General features: G+C 51.0%; 2 protein-coding genes across 2 annotated transcripts; both read left to right on the top strand.

Annotated features, from left to right (window-relative positions):
- The first annotated feature begins 544 nt into the window (after positions 1 to 544).
- On the top strand, positions 545 to 3,381 carry LOC134362700 (melanoma inhibitory activity protein 2-like). Its single transcript, XM_063077893.1, is given in 3 exon segments — positions 545 to 2,722; positions 3,197 to 3,353; positions 3,356 to 3,381. Coding segments are annotated over 3 exon segments (2,361 nt in total).
- A 10,130-nt stretch (positions 3,382 to 13,511) lies between these two features.
- Positions 13,512 to 16,348, top strand: LOC134362701 (melanoma inhibitory activity protein 2-like). Its single transcript, XM_063077894.1, is given in 3 exon segments — positions 13,512 to 15,689; positions 16,164 to 16,320; positions 16,323 to 16,348. Coding segments are annotated over 3 exon segments (2,361 nt in total).
- The last annotated feature ends 672 nt before the right edge of the window (positions 16,349 to 17,020 follow it).

Raw genomic sequence — 17,020 nt, 5'->3', positions numbered from 1 at the left:
GGCAGAGGTTACAGATACAAAGTTGCAGCTGGACAGGAGGAACTCTTTGTACTGATCTACAGCTTTGTAAGGTGGCTAGAGTCAGCACACATTTATTAGATAATTTCAAATAGCTAAAAGAGAGGATTTTGAATTTTCCCAGCACAAAGAAATGACAAATATTTGAGTGATGAGTATGCTGATTACCCAGATTTCATCATTATAAACATGGATTCAAATCCAGCGGTGGCCCGGCCAAAACCAAGCCGAGGTGGGGGTGGCTAGGACAGCGTGTGTCACAGGCTAGCGCGGGGCAGGCTCCGGAACCGCGTGGCGGAAGTGACGTCACAAAGGGGCCTGGTTACCATGGTGCGCGGGGGACGCCTGAGGCCGGTGGGCGCCAGTGCTCCCCGGCTCCCCTCAAGGCCGGCTGCGCTGCACTGTGTCTGCTGCTGTCGCCGGGGCCGGTTCGCGTTCCCGACAGAACGCAGAGCTGTCTCAGCTGCTGGTGGTGGCCCGGCCAGGCCGTGGCTACTGTGGCCACAGCCGGAGCAGCCTCGGCGCCATGGAGGTGCCCGGGGCTGCCCCTCAGCCGTACTTGGGGCTGGTCCTGGGAAAGCTGTGCAGGACTGTGGCAGCATTGCCTGAAGACCTGAGACCGGGCCCTGGTTTTCCGTGGGAACTGGTGACATGTGCGGCTCTTACTGGATTGTTGATTCTCTTGTTTTTGTGGAGAAGTGTTCGATCGGTGAGAAGCCGGCTTTATGTAAGAAGAGAGAAAAAGCTTGCTGAAAAGCTTTCTGGACTAATTGAAGAAAAATGTAAACTACTTGACAAACTTTGCGTTGTTCAAGAGGAGTATGAAGGCTTGGAGTCAGCTGTGAAGGATGCCAGCTTTGAGAAGGGGTCAACAGAAGCACAAAGCTTGGAGGCAACCTATGAAAAGCTGAGCAGCTCCAAATCTAAACTTGAGGATGAAATAGTCTTTCTAGCCAAAGAATTAAAGGAACAGAAATCTAAACATTGTGAGCAAGATGAATTGATGGCGGACATTTCAAAGAGGATACAGTCCCTAGAAGATGAATCGAAATCCATCCAGTCACAAGTAGCTGAAGCCAAACTAATCTGCAAAATATTTCAAATGAATGAAGAACGTCTGAAGGTGGCAATAAAAGACGCCTTGAATGAAAATTCCCAACTTCAGGAAAGCCAGAAACAGCTTTTACAAGAAGCGGAAGTATTGAAAGAACAAGTGAGTGAACTTAATAAACAGAAAATACTATTTGAAAACTCCAAAGTCCAGGCAGAACGAGTTCTGAGTGATAAAGAAAATCACATCCAGTCTCTGGCTGAACGCTTGCTCAAGATGACAGACTGGGCTGCTGTGCTTGGAGAAGACATGATGGCTGATGACTTGGAATTGGAGATGAAGAGTGAATCACAAAAGGGTGCTCGCTTAGATGATCTGCCAAAAGGAGCTTTGAAGAAACTGATTCACGCTGCTAAGTTAAATGCTTCTTTCAAAACCCTAGAAGGAGAAAGAAACCAAATTTACACTGAGTTGTCTGAAGTAGATAAAACAAAGGAAGAGCTTATAGAGCATATTACAAATCTCCAGACTGAACAAGCATCTTTACAGTCAGAAAACACACAGTTGGAAAGTGAAAATCAGAAGCTTCAGCAGAAACTTAAAGTAATGACTGAACTGTATCAAGAAAATGGAATGAATCTCCACAGGAAGTTAATAGCAGAGGAAAAGGACCGGTTAGAGAAGGAGGAGAAACTTTCCAAAGTAGAAGAGAAGGTGAGCCATGCAGCTGAGGAACTGGAGACCTACAGAAGGAGAGCCAGAGATGCGGAAGAAGAATTGGAGAGAAGCGTTCGTTCTTATCAAGGGCAGATGACTTCCTATGAGAAAGAAGCGCGTGGCAGCTGGGTGGCAGCTGAGACTGCTGAAAGACACCTCAGGTATTTAAGGAAAGTAAATGTTTCCAAGAGACAAAAATTAGCTGAAAAAGAGTTTAAATTTGAACTTTTCAAAAAAGATCCTTATGTAGTTGATGTTCCAAAGACAGCATTTGGCGGAGAGCATTCCCCATGTGGTGCCTCACCAGTGGGTCGACCTTCATCCGAAACGAGAGCTTTTCTCTCTCCACTCAGACTCGCACCTTTGACTCCAGGGCGAGGAGGAGGAAGAGGCTCAAGAGGCCCAGAGAATACTCTGGATCACCAGATGACCAATGAAAGAGGAGAATTGGGCTGTGATAGGTTAACCGATTCTCATGGAGCACCTTCTGGGTTCCTGTCACCTCCGTGGGAACAGCACCGGAGGATGAGGATCCCTCCACCAGGCCACCCATGTTCTGATCCAGCTCTTCTTCCACGAAGGCAAGACGGATTTGATCCTGATCCTGGTGGACCGTCTGGCCCAGCAGAACTCAAAAGTTTCAATCTGCCTTCTTTGGATAAAGTGGATGGGCCAAAGCCTTCACAAATGGAATCCAGCAGAAATGATACCAAAGACGACCTTGGTAATGTCAATGTGCCTCATTCATCTGTGCCTGCTGAAAGGGAAGCAAGTGGCCCTGGCTTTGCTCCTCCACCTTTTCCTGCAATCAGAGGTCCATTGTTTCCAGTGGATAGGAGGGGTCCATTCATGAGAAGAGAACCTCCTTTTCCTCCACCTCCTCCAGGAAGCATGTATGGAGCTCCTCAAAATTATTATCTACCAAGGGATTTCCCTGTGCAGCCACCACCTCCATCTGGGTTCCTGTCACCTCCGTGGGAACAACACCGAAGGATGATGATTCCTCCACCAGGCCACCCATGTTCTGATCCAGCTCTTCTTCCACGAAGGCAAGACGGATTTGATGCTGATCCTGGTGGACCGTCTGGCCCAGCAGAACTCAGAAGTTTCAATCTGCCTTCTTTGGATAAAGTGGATGGGCCAAAGCCCTCACAAACGGAATCCAGCAGAAATGATACCAAAGACGACCTTGGTAATGTCAATGTGCCTCATTCATCTGTGCCTGCTGAAAGGGAAGCAAGTGGCCCTGGCTTTGCTCCTCCACCTTTTCCTGCAATCAGAGGTCCATTGTTTCCAGTGGATAGGAGGGGTCCATTCATGAGAAGAGAACCTCCTTTTCCTCCACCTCCTCCAGGAAGCATGTATGGAGCTCCTCAAAATTATTTTCTACCAAGGGATTTCTCTGTGCAGCCACCACCTCCATTTGCAATGAGAAATGTCTATTCACTGAGGGGATTTCCTCCTTATGTTCCTCTAGGAGCTGGATTTTCACCTCCACCCCCACATTCTGAAAGTAGGGGTGAGTTCCCTTCAGGGTCGATTCCGTGCTCAAATGAGCCTGCTCCTGAAATCCAGAAGCACAGCAAGAAACCTGATGATATTTTTGGTCTCTCTTCATAAATCGTTTTGACTTATCTTTCATTTTCAGTTTAAGTAACTACATTTTTTGCTCAAATTGAAGCTTAATGGAATTATAATTCTCAGGATACTATTTTGTAAATAAAGATGATTTAAATATGAATTTCATGAGTAAATTATTTCCATTTTATTTTATCCTAGATTGTATAATTATTTTAATTTGATTAACTAACCCACTATTACATAAACAATAATGGGAAATTTATTTAGGTAATCTTGCAGTTGGGGATGTTTTAAACTCCAAGGGCTGTGTCTTTATGCCAAGAACTGTATTTACTACGGTGGTAGACACATGTGAAAGTAACTTTATGCTTAATTAAATTTTCATTGATTTCAAGACTTGTTTGGTATTGATAATAATAATAAAATCAGCTAGGTTTTTAATTAAAAAAATCACAATGTACCCCATAAATATGTACAGTTATTAGGTGTCCATTAAAAATAATAATAATCTTTTAAAATTACCAGAAGAAATTGTGGATCTAAGACCCTTCAAGACCCTCTATTTATAAAACCTTGCTGTCGATGGATATTTTTATGCTCTTAAAACATGAACTCTAAGCCTCTGTCCATACTGCAATGAAAAAGTCTGTGGTGAGAAGATATGATAAGAAGATGAAGCATATTATTAACCAGTGTTTATGTGTTTCATAGACCTTGACTATCTAGAAAGAAACCTGTAAGGAGGGTATAATGATGCTTCTATGGTTCTAATTTAAATTTTTTATGAATAGAAAACAGTGAGCACTGTATACAGGTAAAAAGCCACATAACATCCTGCATGTATGGGTATCTGAGAACTTCAAAATGTTTGTGGAAAAATAGAATTGAAAGATAATATGAATCTTCCCTGAGCTTTTTGAAGTGCCGCCGTACATGGAGATGTGTGTATTATATATTTATGCATGTGTGTGTGTAATTGACAGTTAACGTTTTTCTGATGATAAAAATAATACATTACTGCTAATTTTTGCTTGAAATATCTGAAGGATATGCACCAGTCAATCTTTAGGTTAAAATTAAGGATGATTTCCATGTGACCGCAACGTTAAGAACTTTAATCCTTGGGGAAAAAAAAAATCATTCAACTGTATAGCGCCTATATGGGTGGTATGCATTAACAAAATAAATGAGATTTTCTTCTCATTTTTTGCAAAAAAAAATTTTTTTTTGTAAAATAGGGGAAATTCTCTAGAAAATTCTTTGATATTTCTCATCTAGAAAATAATTTGGTAAGTCTCATATTTATGCCTTAGAAAAAAGACAGTATGTGGCATTACACTCTGGTGCTTTGTACTCTGTCAGTGCAGCTAAGCTGGGAATTAATTACATTTTCCACAGTTCCCTTCCGTCTCTTCTTCCAGATTAGAATTGGCCAATAAAGAAACTTGCACAATATTGGAAACTGGAAATGAGGCAGTGGCCATAACCATCTGCAGATCTTTTCTCAGGCAGATTCAGAGACAGACAGAAGAAGAGGCCCGGGCCCATGTGGGTAAAAACCTCCAGCCGAGTCTGTGAAGTGACGTATCCCGAGGTTGTCCTGAGGGGAGTGCTTCCGTTTTTCTTTGTTCACGGATGTTCTCCTCAAACCAAAGCCATTTTTCTGGAAATTTTCTTCTCTAAAGCTTCTTGGCCTTTAAAAACCTAGTATTTGTCGTTGAGTTTTGGTGCAGCATCAAAGACCCTCCACAGTCATCTGAAGTGGCTGCTGAAGCACTTCTTCTGCAGTTAGTGTCCCTGTGAAGCTCAACTTGCTTCACGTTCTTCCACCAAAGCAACGTGTTGCCACAGATTCCTGCAGCAGCAGGTAGGAGAGTCCAGCTGCTCCTGAGGAGCGTCAGTGCTGCAGCGGCCTCCTCAGCGCTCCAGCGCTCCCGCTCCGCTGCAGCCACTGCCCCGCTAGAGCCGCTGCCCGCGTGCTCCCGATCCCACTGCAGCGTCGGCCCATTGGAGCTGCTGCCGCCAGCTCCCGCTCCCTAGGCAGCCGCTGCCCCTTGCCAGCCTCTGCCCCTTTCCAGCCGCTGCCCCGCTGCAGCCGCTGCCCCGTTCGAGCTGCTGCCCTGCGCTCCCGATCGCGCTGCAGCCTCTGCCTGGCTCGAGCCGCTGCCCTGGCGCTCCCGATCCCGCTGCAGCCTCTGCCCTGTTTGAGCCGCTGCCCGCGCCCTTCCGATCCCGCTGCAGCCTGTGCCCCTCTCGGGCCTCTGGCCCTCTCGAGCAGCTTCCCCCACGTGGGCTCACTCTCCCGCTCCCGCCTCCGCCTTGGCCCAGCTCCAGCTATTGCCCGCGCCCTCCTGCTCCTGCTCCTGCTCCAGTCTCTGCTCCGCTAGGGCTGCTGCCCGCTTGCTTCCGATCCCACTGCAGCTTTTGCCCTGCTGGAGCCGCTGCCCGCACGCTCCCGATCTCGCTGCAGCCTCTGCCCTGTTCGAGCCGCTGCCCGCGCGCTCCCGATCTCGCAGCAGCCTCTGCCCTGTTCGAGCCGCTGCCTGCGCGCTCCCGATCACGCTGCAGCCTCTGCCCGGCTGGAGCCGCTGCCGGTGCGCTCCCGCTCCCCCTGCAGGCTCTGCCAGGCTCGAGCCGCTGCCTACGCGCTCCGGATCGCGCTGCAGGCTCTGCCTCTCTCGAGCGGCTGCCCGCGCGCTCCCGCACAAGCAGCAGCCTCGGCCCAGCTGGAGCCACTGCCCGCGCGGTCCCGATCCCGCTGCAGCCTCTGCCCCGCTCGAGCAGCTGCCCGCACGCTCCCGATCTCGCTGCAGCCTCTGCCCTGTTCGAGCCGCTGCCCGCGCGCTCCCGATCTCGCAGCAGCCTCTGCCCGGCTGGAGCCGCTGCCGGTGCGCTCCCGCTCCCCCTGAAGGCTCTGCCCGGCTCGAGCCGCTGCCTACGCGCTCCGGATCGAGCTGCAGGCTCTGCACCGCTGGAGGTGCTGCCTGCGCGTTCCCGATCCCGCTGCAGCCTCTGCCCCTCTTGAGCCTCTGCCCCTCTCCCGCCGCTGCCCCCACGCTCACGCTCCCTCTCCCGCCTCCGCCTTTGCCCAGCGCCAGCTGTTGCCGGCGCCCTCCTGCTCCCGCTCCAGCCTCTGTCCCGCTCGAGCAGCTGCCTGTGCACTCCCGTCGCTGGTCAGCCTCTGCCTGGCTGGAGCCGCTGCCTGCGCGCTCCCGATCCCGCTGCAGCCTCTGCCCGGCTGGAGCCGCTGCCCACCCGCTCCTGATCCCGCTGCAGCCTCTGCCCCGCTCGAGCCGCTAGCTGCGCGCTCCCGCTCCCCCCGCAGACTCTGCCCGGCTCGAGCCGCTGCCCACCCGCTCCTGATCCCGCTGCAGCCTCTGCCCCTCTTGAGCCTCTGCCCCTCTCCCGCCTCTGCCCCCACGCTCACGCTCCCGCATCCGCCTTTGCCCAGCTCCAGCTGTTGCGCGCGCCCTCCTGCTCCCGCTCCAGCCTCTGTCCCGCTTGAGCAGCTGCCTGCGCACTCCCGATCGCTCTGCAGCCTCTGCACCGCTCAGCCGCTGCCCCCGCTCTCCCGATCTGGCAGCTGCCTCTGCCCTGCTCGAGCCGCTGCCTGCACGCTCCCGATCTCGCTCCAGCCTCTGCCCGGCTGGATCCGCTGCCCGCGCGCTCCCGATCTCGCTGTAGCCTCTGCCGTGCTCGAGCCGCTGCCTGCGCGCTCCCGATCCCGCTGCAGACTCTGCCCGGCTGGAGCCGCTGCCCGTGCGTTCCCGCTCCCCCTGCAGGCTCTGCCCGGCTGGAGCCACTGCCCACCAGCTCCTGATCCCGCTGCAGCCTCTGCCCCGCTAGAGCCGCTGCCTGCGGGCTCCCGATCGCGCTGCAGGCTCTGCACCGCTTGAGGCGCTGCCTGCGCGTTCCGTTCGCGCCTCAGCCTCTGCCCCGCTCCAGCTTCTGCCCGCACGTTAGCGCTCCAGCTCCCACAGCAGTCTTTGCCCAGCTCGAGATGTTTCCCACCCCCTCCTGCTCCCGCCCCACCGCAGCCTTTGCCCAGCTCCAGCTGTTGCCCACGCCCTCCCGCTCCCGCTGCAGCCTCTGCCCCGCTAGAGCCGCTGCCCGCCCACTCCAGATCTAGCTGCAGCCTCTGCCCTGTTCGAGCCGCTGCCCTGGCGCTCCCGATCCCGCTGCAGCCTCTGCCCCTCTCGAGCCTCTGTCCCTCTCCCGCCCCTGCCCCCAGGCTCACGCTCCCGCTCCCGCCTCCGCCTTTGCCCAGCTCCAGCTGTTGCCCGCGCCCTCCTGCTCCCGCTCCAGCCTCTGTCCCGCTCCAGCCACTGCCTGCGCACTCCCGATCGCGCTGCAGCCTCTGCACCGCTCAGCCGCTGCCCCCGCTCTCCCGATCTGGCTGCAGCCTCTGCCCTGCTCCAGCCGCTGCCTGCGCGCTCCCGATCCCGCTGCAGCCTCTGCCCGGCTGGAGCCGCTGCCCGCTTGCTCCCGCTCCCGCCACAGCCTCTCCCCAGCCAGTGCGCCTAAAAGGAGGGCGGAGGTTCTGGATCCCAGGGAAAGAGAGCGAGAAATGCAATGACACTGGGTCTTGAGGCTGCACTTTCCTGTCCCTCAGCTCAGGTCCCGTCACGCTGTCCGAACACCTGTGTTTAAATCTGCTCTGATATCCAGAAACCTGCAGACCTCTATTTCCATGTCAGGGTAGAGAGGACCGTCTCATTCTTTTTTAAAGCGGCATCAATTATGATTTTACCATCATGTATTTACCCCGTGCCCCACGGGTGGACACTCAGGTTGTGTCCAGGTTGTGCTGTCCTACACAATGCTGCAGTGAGCATCCTGGTGTCCTTCAGAGATTTCTCTGGGTTTGGGCCTAGAGGTGACACTGATGGGACAAAGAATATCCACATGGAAAATACTGAAAGATAGGAGCAGATTATCTTCCAAAGGCTGTAGTTTTATTGCTACCAAGTGTATGTGAGGCAATTTTAAATTGAGTTGAACTGTGGATGTGTTGAGTCTAATCAAAATTCTAGTGTTCGTCTCTTGATTGTCTGAGGTATTGCGTCAGGCCTCTGGAGACAGGTGCGTGCATGAGATGACTCCTGGCTTCCAGCTGTCTACACCATGTGTAACATGGCTGTCTGATGACTCTGGCGGCCTGCGGTCCCACAGTCAACTTTGTCATTCTCTTCTCCCCATGAAAATACAGGTTGAGTACCCCTTATCCAAAATGCTTGGAAAGTATTTTGGATTTAGGATGTTTTCAGATTTGGGAATATTTGGAGAATACATTTGCAGAATGCTCCAATGAGCATTTCCTTTGAGTGTCATGTTAGAACTCAAAAAGTTTAGGAGTTTGGATTTTTGGATTAGAGACTCTTAACCTGTATATAAATATCCCAGACATTCTGTTTTCTACTATTCTTGGAGTTTCAGGTCCTCAAAGGAGCACAAAAATATTTTGCCAAACCACAGTTCTAATTTGTGATGTTTAAGATGTGGCTTTTGTATTTGCAAACTCGAATTGTTGTGCCAGACGCTCCAGGCTTGCCACCCAGCAAAAGGCCCCATGGAAGATTCTGCCAAACAAATGCCAGATGGGCCAAGGCATCCAAGGTCTCAGGTGACTGGCCAGGGCAGCTCCAGTTGTCCGAGTTGTGCTAAGAGAGGGTCGCCTGGTGGGCGAGAGCCTGCCCATGCTACCCGAAGGGGCAAGCAGTGTGAGTTAACATTTATTTATCGAGCTATGAGTATCAAGGGGGAAGCATGTTAAACGCTTTACAAGGATCAACCAAGAGACAGGACTTGTTGCTTATCTACCTGAGGGCTGAGAAACTAGGATGCAGAGACTGGATGTGGGCTGCTGAGCAAAGGCAACACTTACCCAAAGGAGTCAATGTATGATGGTGGCATTTCAGGACATAACTGAGTTCTCTGGAGTCAGCCTGAGGCCCTGCTCTGGGTGGTGGTGGCCAGTGTCCCTCCCCACCCTCTGGGCCTCCCATCTTACCTCCTAGCACCCTGTCTCTCTGAGCCTAAATGCCAGGGACCAAACCAGGAAGCTGGCAGCCAGCCTGGTCCACACCATGGGCCCCTCCTCCATGGTCCCAAATCCTTCCTTGCACTTTCTGGACAAGCATGGAGCAGTTAGCTTCCAACCCTCGTACAAACACTGATGATCACAGCCCCATGTGGGGAGGGAGGCCGGTGTGTGCAGTGAGATGACCCCGCCCAGCCCCTGACCTCTGCCCACATTGATGCCGCATTTAGAGAAGAGATGGCCTGACCCCTCACCCACACCGAGGGTACCAAGGAGTCAAGTGTTGAGGTTAGAGGTGGGGATATCAGGGAGGTGAGCTGAGACCAGAGGGTGAGGTGAGATGCCCTCGTTCACATCAAGCCAGAGGAAGAGGGCTTTAAAGAGAGCTTTAGGCTTTGAGGTGTCCTCCGCAGGTGGAGAAATCCAGTGGACTGATGCCTCACTCCCACCCCCACCCCAAAGTCTAGAGGGCAAGAGACAGGCTGGCTGCTTTGATGGCGGAGCTGAGGAGAGGGCCGACGGCCCAGGTGAGGGCCTCGTGTGAGAGAGTCGGCGTGGAATCTCACAGGCCCAGTCCCAGGAGGCAGCCTGGGCAGTGAACAGACGCAGGCCAAGAGAAGGTGGGGCTGCCGCTATCCGTCAGGGGCTCCTTGGTTCTCTGAGGCCCACACAAAATATTCTAGTCAGGGGGACAGTGGGGACCATGTCCGGGCTCTGAAGACCCTTGGAGATGCCGATGAGAGAAAGAGGTGTAGCTTTCAACCTCCGCCAAGCCCAGAGCACAGTTCAGCTGGAGGCTGACCACGCCTGCTGCCCGGCCGAGGCTTCCCACCCCACCAGGCCGGGGCAGCAGGAGCGGCCTCCACTTCAAAGCAGGGGACTTGACGATGACGTCAGGCCCTTTTTATTGTTGGGCCTGGACGTGAGCCGAGCGGTGCTGTGTGACGTGAAGTGGTGGAGACCACGGGTATTTCCCTACCAAGAAGCAGCCTGGGCCTGTCAGGTTTCCATCTGGCCGTGGGAGGACTGGCCAGCAGAAGAGGTTTCAAGGGCCAGAGGTGGACACAAATAAAGCTGCTTTAAGTGGTTTCCAGTTCCACAGCTGTGCTGGCTCAGTGTCCTGGTGACATCCCTGAGTTCTGTGGCATCCAGAGGAGGGCTTTGGGGGGGCAACAGGTGTTTATTGACCTTCTTTAAAGAGCGGGCACCACATGCATGGTGAGACGCACCCCCCTCCCAGAGGGGCCTTGGTCTCAGGCAGGGGCTCTTGGTGGGGCAGGGCCCAAACCCCGAGGGGGAATTTCTCTGTCTCTGCCCCTCAGCCAGGCCCAACAGTAGAAAGGGCCTGAGGGAAAGGTACGGAAGAGCTCCACCTGCCGGCTTGGGGTCCTGGGGAGGAGGGATTGAACTTGGGCCTGGAGTGGAGGGGGTCATGAGGAAGGTCCAGGAGACCCCAAGACTTGTGGGTGGGGCTTGCCAAGCCCCTCCCCTGCCTGGGATGAGAGTATAAGACCCTGGTCAGCTAACGCGTCTCATCACCGCCGCCTCCAGTGTGAAGTGCTCAGTAATTGCAACATAAGGAAACGCAGCCTTCATCCAGACTTGAAACGATTCCTTCCCTTTCCACTTCCAAACTGCCCTGCCCTCGGGCTCCTGCCACCGTGGGAGGAAAAGCACAGTTCCAACCCATCAGGCTCAAGCTCGTAGCTAACAGGGCAGGCACTCCTGCAACCTTCCTCCCCTTTTCTGGGTCTGATAGCTGCCAGAGACTCTTGCAAAACTGACTCTCTCGGGGAGTTTGCTAATGGCCACGTGCCCACAGCACGGCCACCGCTGAGGCCCATGCAAGGAGCCTACTCAGGCGTCCTCGATCCCCATTCCCTCCTGCCTGGGAAAGGACCCAGTGGCGGGGGGGTGGTCATGGCAGGGGGCAGGAACGTTCACATCTGTGTTGCATGAGGGGAACCCCCCAGGTTGGCTGCTGCAGTGGGAGGTTCCCAAGGCCCCGGGGCCTGGGGGGCCCAGTGGGCAGGACAGTCGTCCTGACCTGTTTGGTTGCACAGCTTGTTAACTTCGAAGAAAGCACCTCTGAGCAGTGGGAGGGTGACTCTCCAGAGGGCAGCACTGGTTTGGGGGTGGACTTCTCTGGTCCTACCTTTTCAGTTCACACAGTAAGGAAGGCCAGGCCTGTCCTGGGCAGCGTGATCAGCAAGTCTCCAAGCTGACGTATGAAACATGGGTGTGTCATCGGTTGGGGTGCATCTTGACCGCCATGCTCGCTTTGGGATGAAAGGAACAGGCTTTATGTCCCGGCTTTGTCACTTTCTAGCCTGTGACTTGGGCAAACCCTTTTACTTTTCTGGGTCTCACTGTCATCATCCATAGAGTGAGATAAAGACACCTTCCTCCCAAGTCCACCGTGAAGACTCAAAACGCTCAGCGCGTCCCTGCTCCTGGAAGTGTGCTGGGAGCCAAAGGAGCAGGGCTGTCCTGGCCTTGAAAGGCCGAGGGGCTCCTGGGGAGCTGTGCCCTGACCTGAGGCTTGCCCCACCGTTCCCCAGGGGGCAGGGTGGGCTGGGAGCTTGGGCCAGACACCTGGGCAGCTGCCTCCCCTCTGGAACAGTCCTCATTTTATTCCCCTGGGGTCCTGAAAGTTGGAACTAACTGGCTGGCTAAAAAAAAAAAAAAAAAAAAAAGGCAAAGGGCGAGCAAGTGCTTTGTGCGTGCTGCAAGGCAGGGTGTGTCTCAGGGATCTGTTTCCATGGGAACCAGCGGCACAGGCTGGCTCCTATGGGCACCAAAAAGAGAAACTTGGCAGAGGTTTCAGGCACCTGAAGTGGGATTCATGCCAGGGATACAAGGATGGTTCAACATATGAAAGTCAATAAAGGTGATACAATAAATGTAACGGTCATGTGGTCAGTATGAATCTGGCCATCACAGCTTGGGCATGAACGGTGACAATCAGCCTTGCATCCCGTGAATATTCATAACCAATAAAATTGGGGGAAAAAAAGAATAAATGGGTACAGGAGATCTTATTGGTGTGGTGAAAATGTTCTAAAACTGATTTGTGGTGATGGCTGCACAACTTGATGAACTTACTAGAACTCATTGAATTGCATACCTGAAATGGGTGGATTACAAGGTATCTAAAATATTCCTCAATAAAGTGTTTTTTAAACAAAGAGCATTTCACTGACATCCAGCAGATCCCGAAATACAGCACACTTCTGCCACTAAATAGCTAAACAGCCCTGGACAAGTAGTGCACTTACTGTAGACCTTTGCTTCATTACCTATAAAGAAAGCGTTGGGCCAGCTGAAGCCCAGAGTGTCTCAGGCCTCTTCCCGTTGCCACATTCTACGGCTATTTTGGCAAAGTTAGTCCAAAGAAAACACTTTTGTTCCTTGGCAGATATCTAAGGAAGGATGCTCCTCTGAAAGAAATTAAAATCGCAAAATTTCCTTTAAAAAATTGCCAAAGGAAAAGTTGATCTCCTAGAAGTAGCAGACTAGTGGTCACTAGAGGCTGGGAAGGGTAGGGCGAGGAGGGGAAAGGCAGAGGTTACAGATACAAAGTTGCAGCTGGACAGGAGGAACTCTTTGTACTGATCTACAGCTTTGTAAGGTGGCTAGAGTCAGCACACATTTATTAGATAATTTCAAATAGCTAAAAGAGAGGATTTTGAATTTTCCCAGCACAAAGAAATGACAAATATTTGAGTGATGAGTATGCTGATTACCCAGATTTCATCATTATAAACATGGATTCAAATCCAGCGGTGGCCCGGCCAAAACCAAGCCGAGGTGGGGGTGGCTAGGACAGCGTGTGTCACAGGCTAGCGCGGGGCAGGCTCCGGAACCGCGTGGCGGAAGTGACGTCACAAAGGGGCCTGGTTACCATGGTGCGTGGGGGACGCCTGAGGCCGGTGGGCGCCAGTGCTCCCCGGCTCCCCTCAAGGCCGGCTGCGCTGCACTGTGTCTGCTGCTGTCGCCGGGGCCGGTTCGCGTTCCCGACAGAACGCAGAGCTGTCTCAGCTGCTGGTGGTGGCCCGGCCAGGCCGTGGCTACTGTGGCCACAGCCGGAGCAGCCTCGGCGCCATGGAGGTGCCCGGGGCTGCCCCTCAGCCGTACTTGGGGCTGGTCCTGGGAAAGCTGTGCAGGACTGTGGCAGCATTGCCTGAAGACCTGAGACCGGGCCCTGGTTTTCCGTGGGAACTGGTGACATGTGCGGCTCTTACTGGATTGTTGATTCTCTTGTTTTTGTGGAGAAGTGTTCGATCGGTGAGAAGCCGGCTTTATGTAAGAAGAGAGAAAAAGCTTGCTGAAAAGCTTTCTGGACTAATTGAAGAAAAATGTAAACTACTTGACAAACTTTGCGTTGTTCAAGAGGAGTATGAAGGCTTGGAGTCAGCTGTGAAGGATGCCAGCTTTGAGAAGGGGTCAACAGAAGCACAAAGCTTGGAGGCAACCTATGAAAAGCTGAGCAGCTCCAAATCTAAACTTGAGGATGAAATAGTCTTTCTAGCCAAAGAATTAAAGGAACAGAAATCTAAACATTGTGAGCAAGATGAATTGATGGCGGACATTTCAAAGAGGATACAGTCCCTAGAAGATGAATCGAAATCCATCCAGTCACAAGTAGCTGAAGCCAAACTAATCTGCAAAATATTTCAAATGAATGAAGAACGTCTGAAGGTGGCAATAAAAGACGCCTTGAATGAAAATTCCCAACTTCAGGAAAGCCAGAAACAGCTTTTACAAGAAGCGGAAGTATTGAAAGAACAAGTGAGTGAACTTAATAAACAGAAAATACTATTTGAAAACTCCAAAGTCCAGGCAGAACGAGTTCTGAGTGATAAAGAAAATCACATCCAGTCTCTGGCTGAACGCTTGCTCAAGATGACAGACTGGGCTGCTGTGCTTGGAGAAGACATGATGGCTGATGACTTGGAATTGGAGATGAAGAGTGAATCACAAAAGGGTGCTCGCTTAGATGATCTGCCAAAAGGAGCTTTGAAGAAACTGATTCACGCTGCTAAGTTAAATGCTTCTTTCAAAACCCTAGAAGGAGAAAGAAACCAAATTTACACTGAGTTGTCTGAAGTAGATAAAACAAAGGAAGAGCTTATAGAGCATATTACAAATCTCCAGACTGAACAAGCATCTTTACAGTCAGAAAACACACAGTTGGAAAGTGAAAATCAGAAGCTTCAGCAGAAACTTAAAGTAATGACTGAACTGTATCAAGAAAATGGAATGAATCTCCACAGGAAGTTAATAGCAGAGGAAAAGGACCGGTTAGAGAAGGAGGAGAAACTTTCCAAAGTAGAAGAGAAGGTGAGCCATGCAGCTGAGGAACTGGAGACCTACAGAAGGAGAGCCAGAGATGCGGAAGAAGAATTGGAGAGAAGCGTTCGTTCTTATCAAGGGCAGATGACTTCCTATGAGAAAGAAGCGCGTGGCAGCTGGGTGGCAGCTGAGACTGCTGAAAGACACCTCAGGTATTTAAGGAAAGTAAATGTTTCCAAGAGACAAAAATTAGCTGAAAAAGAGTTTAAATTTGAACTTTTCAAAAAAGATCCTTATGTAGTTGATGTTCCAAAGACAGCATTTGGCGGAGAGCATTCCCCATGTGGTGCCTCACCAGTGGGTCGACCTTCATCCGAAACGAGAGCTTTTCTCTCTCCACTCAGACTCGCACCTTTGACTCCAGGGCGAGGAGGAGGAAGAGGCTCAAGAGGCCCAGAGAATACTCTGGATCACCAGATGACCAATGAAAGAGGAGAATTGGGCTGTGATAGGTTAACCGATTCTCATGGAGCACCTTCTGGGTTCCTGTCACCTCCGTGGGAACAGCACCGGAGGATGAGGATCCCTCCACCAGGCCACCCATGTTCTGATCCAGCTCTTCTTCCACGAAGGCAAGACGGATTTGATCCTGATCCTGGTGGACCGTCTGGCCCAGCAGAACTCAAAAGTTTCAATCTGCCTTCTTTGGATAAAGTGGATGGGCCAAAGCCTTCACAAATGGAATCCAGCAGAAATGATACCAAAGACGACCTTGGTAATGTCAATGTGCCTCATTCATCTGTGCCTGCTGAAAGGGAAGCAAGTGGCCCTGGCTTTGCTCCTCCACCTTTTCCTGCAATCAGAGGTCCATTGTTTCCAGTGGATAGGAGGGGTCCATTCATGAGAAGAGAACCTCCTTTTCCTCCACCTCCTCCAGGAAGCATGTATGGAGCTCCTCAAAATTATTATCTACCAAGGGATTTCCCTGTGCAGCCACCACCTCCATCTGGGTTCCTGTCACCTCCGTGGGAACAACACCGAAGGATGATGATTCCTCCACCAGGCCACCCATGTTCTGATCCAGCTCTTCTTCCACGAAGGCAAGACGGATTTGATGCTGATCCTGGTGGACCGTCTGGCCCAGCAGAACTCAGAAGTTTCAATCTGCCTTCTTTGGATAAAGTGGATGGGCCAAAGCCCTCACAAACGGAATCCAGCAGAAATGATACCAAAGATGACCTTGGTAATGTCAATGTGCCTCATTCATCTGTGCCTGCTGAAAGGGAAGCAAGTGGCCCTGGCTTTGCTCCTCCACCTTTTCCTGCAATCAGAGGTCCATTGTTTCCAGTGGATAGGAGGGGTCCATTCATGAGAAGAGAACCTCCTTTTCCTCCACCTCCTCCAGGAAGCATGTATGGAGCTCCTCAAAATTATTTTCTACCAAGGGATTTCTCTGTGCAGCCACCACCTCCATTTGCAATGAGAAATGTCTATTCACTGAGGGGATTTCCTCCTTATGTTCCTCTAGGAGCTGGATTTTCACCTCCACCCCCACATTCTGAAAGTAGGGGTGAGTTCCCTTCAGGGTCGATTCCGTGCTCAAATGAGCCTGCTCCTGAAATCCAGAAGCACAGCAAGAAACCTGATGATATTTTTGGTCTCTCTTCATAAATCGTTTTGACTTATCTTTCATTTTCAGTTTAAGTAACTACATTTTTTGCTCAAATTGAAGCTTAATGGAATTATAATTCTCAGGATACTATTTTGTAAATAAAGATGATTTAAATATGAATTTCATGAGTAAATTATTTCCATTTTATTTTATCCTAGATTGTATAATTATTTTAATTTGATTAACTAACCCACTATTACATAAACAATAATGGGAAATTTATTTAGGTAATCTTGCAGTTGGGGATGTTTTAAACTCCAAGGGCTGTGTCTTTATGCCAAGAACTGTATTTACTACGGTGGTAGACACATGTGAAAGTAACTTTATGCTTAATTAAATTTTCATTGATTTCAAGACTTGTTTGGTATTGATAATAATAATAAAATCAGCTAGGTTTTTAATTTTAAAAATCACAATGTACCCCATAAATATGTACAGTTATTAGGTGTCCGTTAAAAATAATAATAATCTTTTAAAATTACCAGAAGAAATTGTGGATCTAAGACCCTTCAAGACCCTCTATTTATAAAACCTTGCTGTCGATGGATATTTTTATGCTCTTAAAACATGAACTCTAAGCCTCTGTCCATACTGCAATGAAAAAGTCTGTGGTGAGAAGATATGATAAGAAGATGAAGCATATTAT

The sequence above is a fragment of the Cynocephalus volans genome, chromosome 14, assembly GCF_027409185.1.
Source record: "Cynocephalus volans isolate mCynVol1 chromosome 14, mCynVol1.pri, whole genome shotgun sequence".
Lineage (NCBI taxonomy): Eukaryota > Metazoa > Chordata > Mammalia > Dermoptera > Cynocephalidae > Cynocephalus > Cynocephalus volans.
Note: the sequence above shows the minus strand (reverse complement) of the source record. Positions and strands in the feature narration are given on the sequence as shown.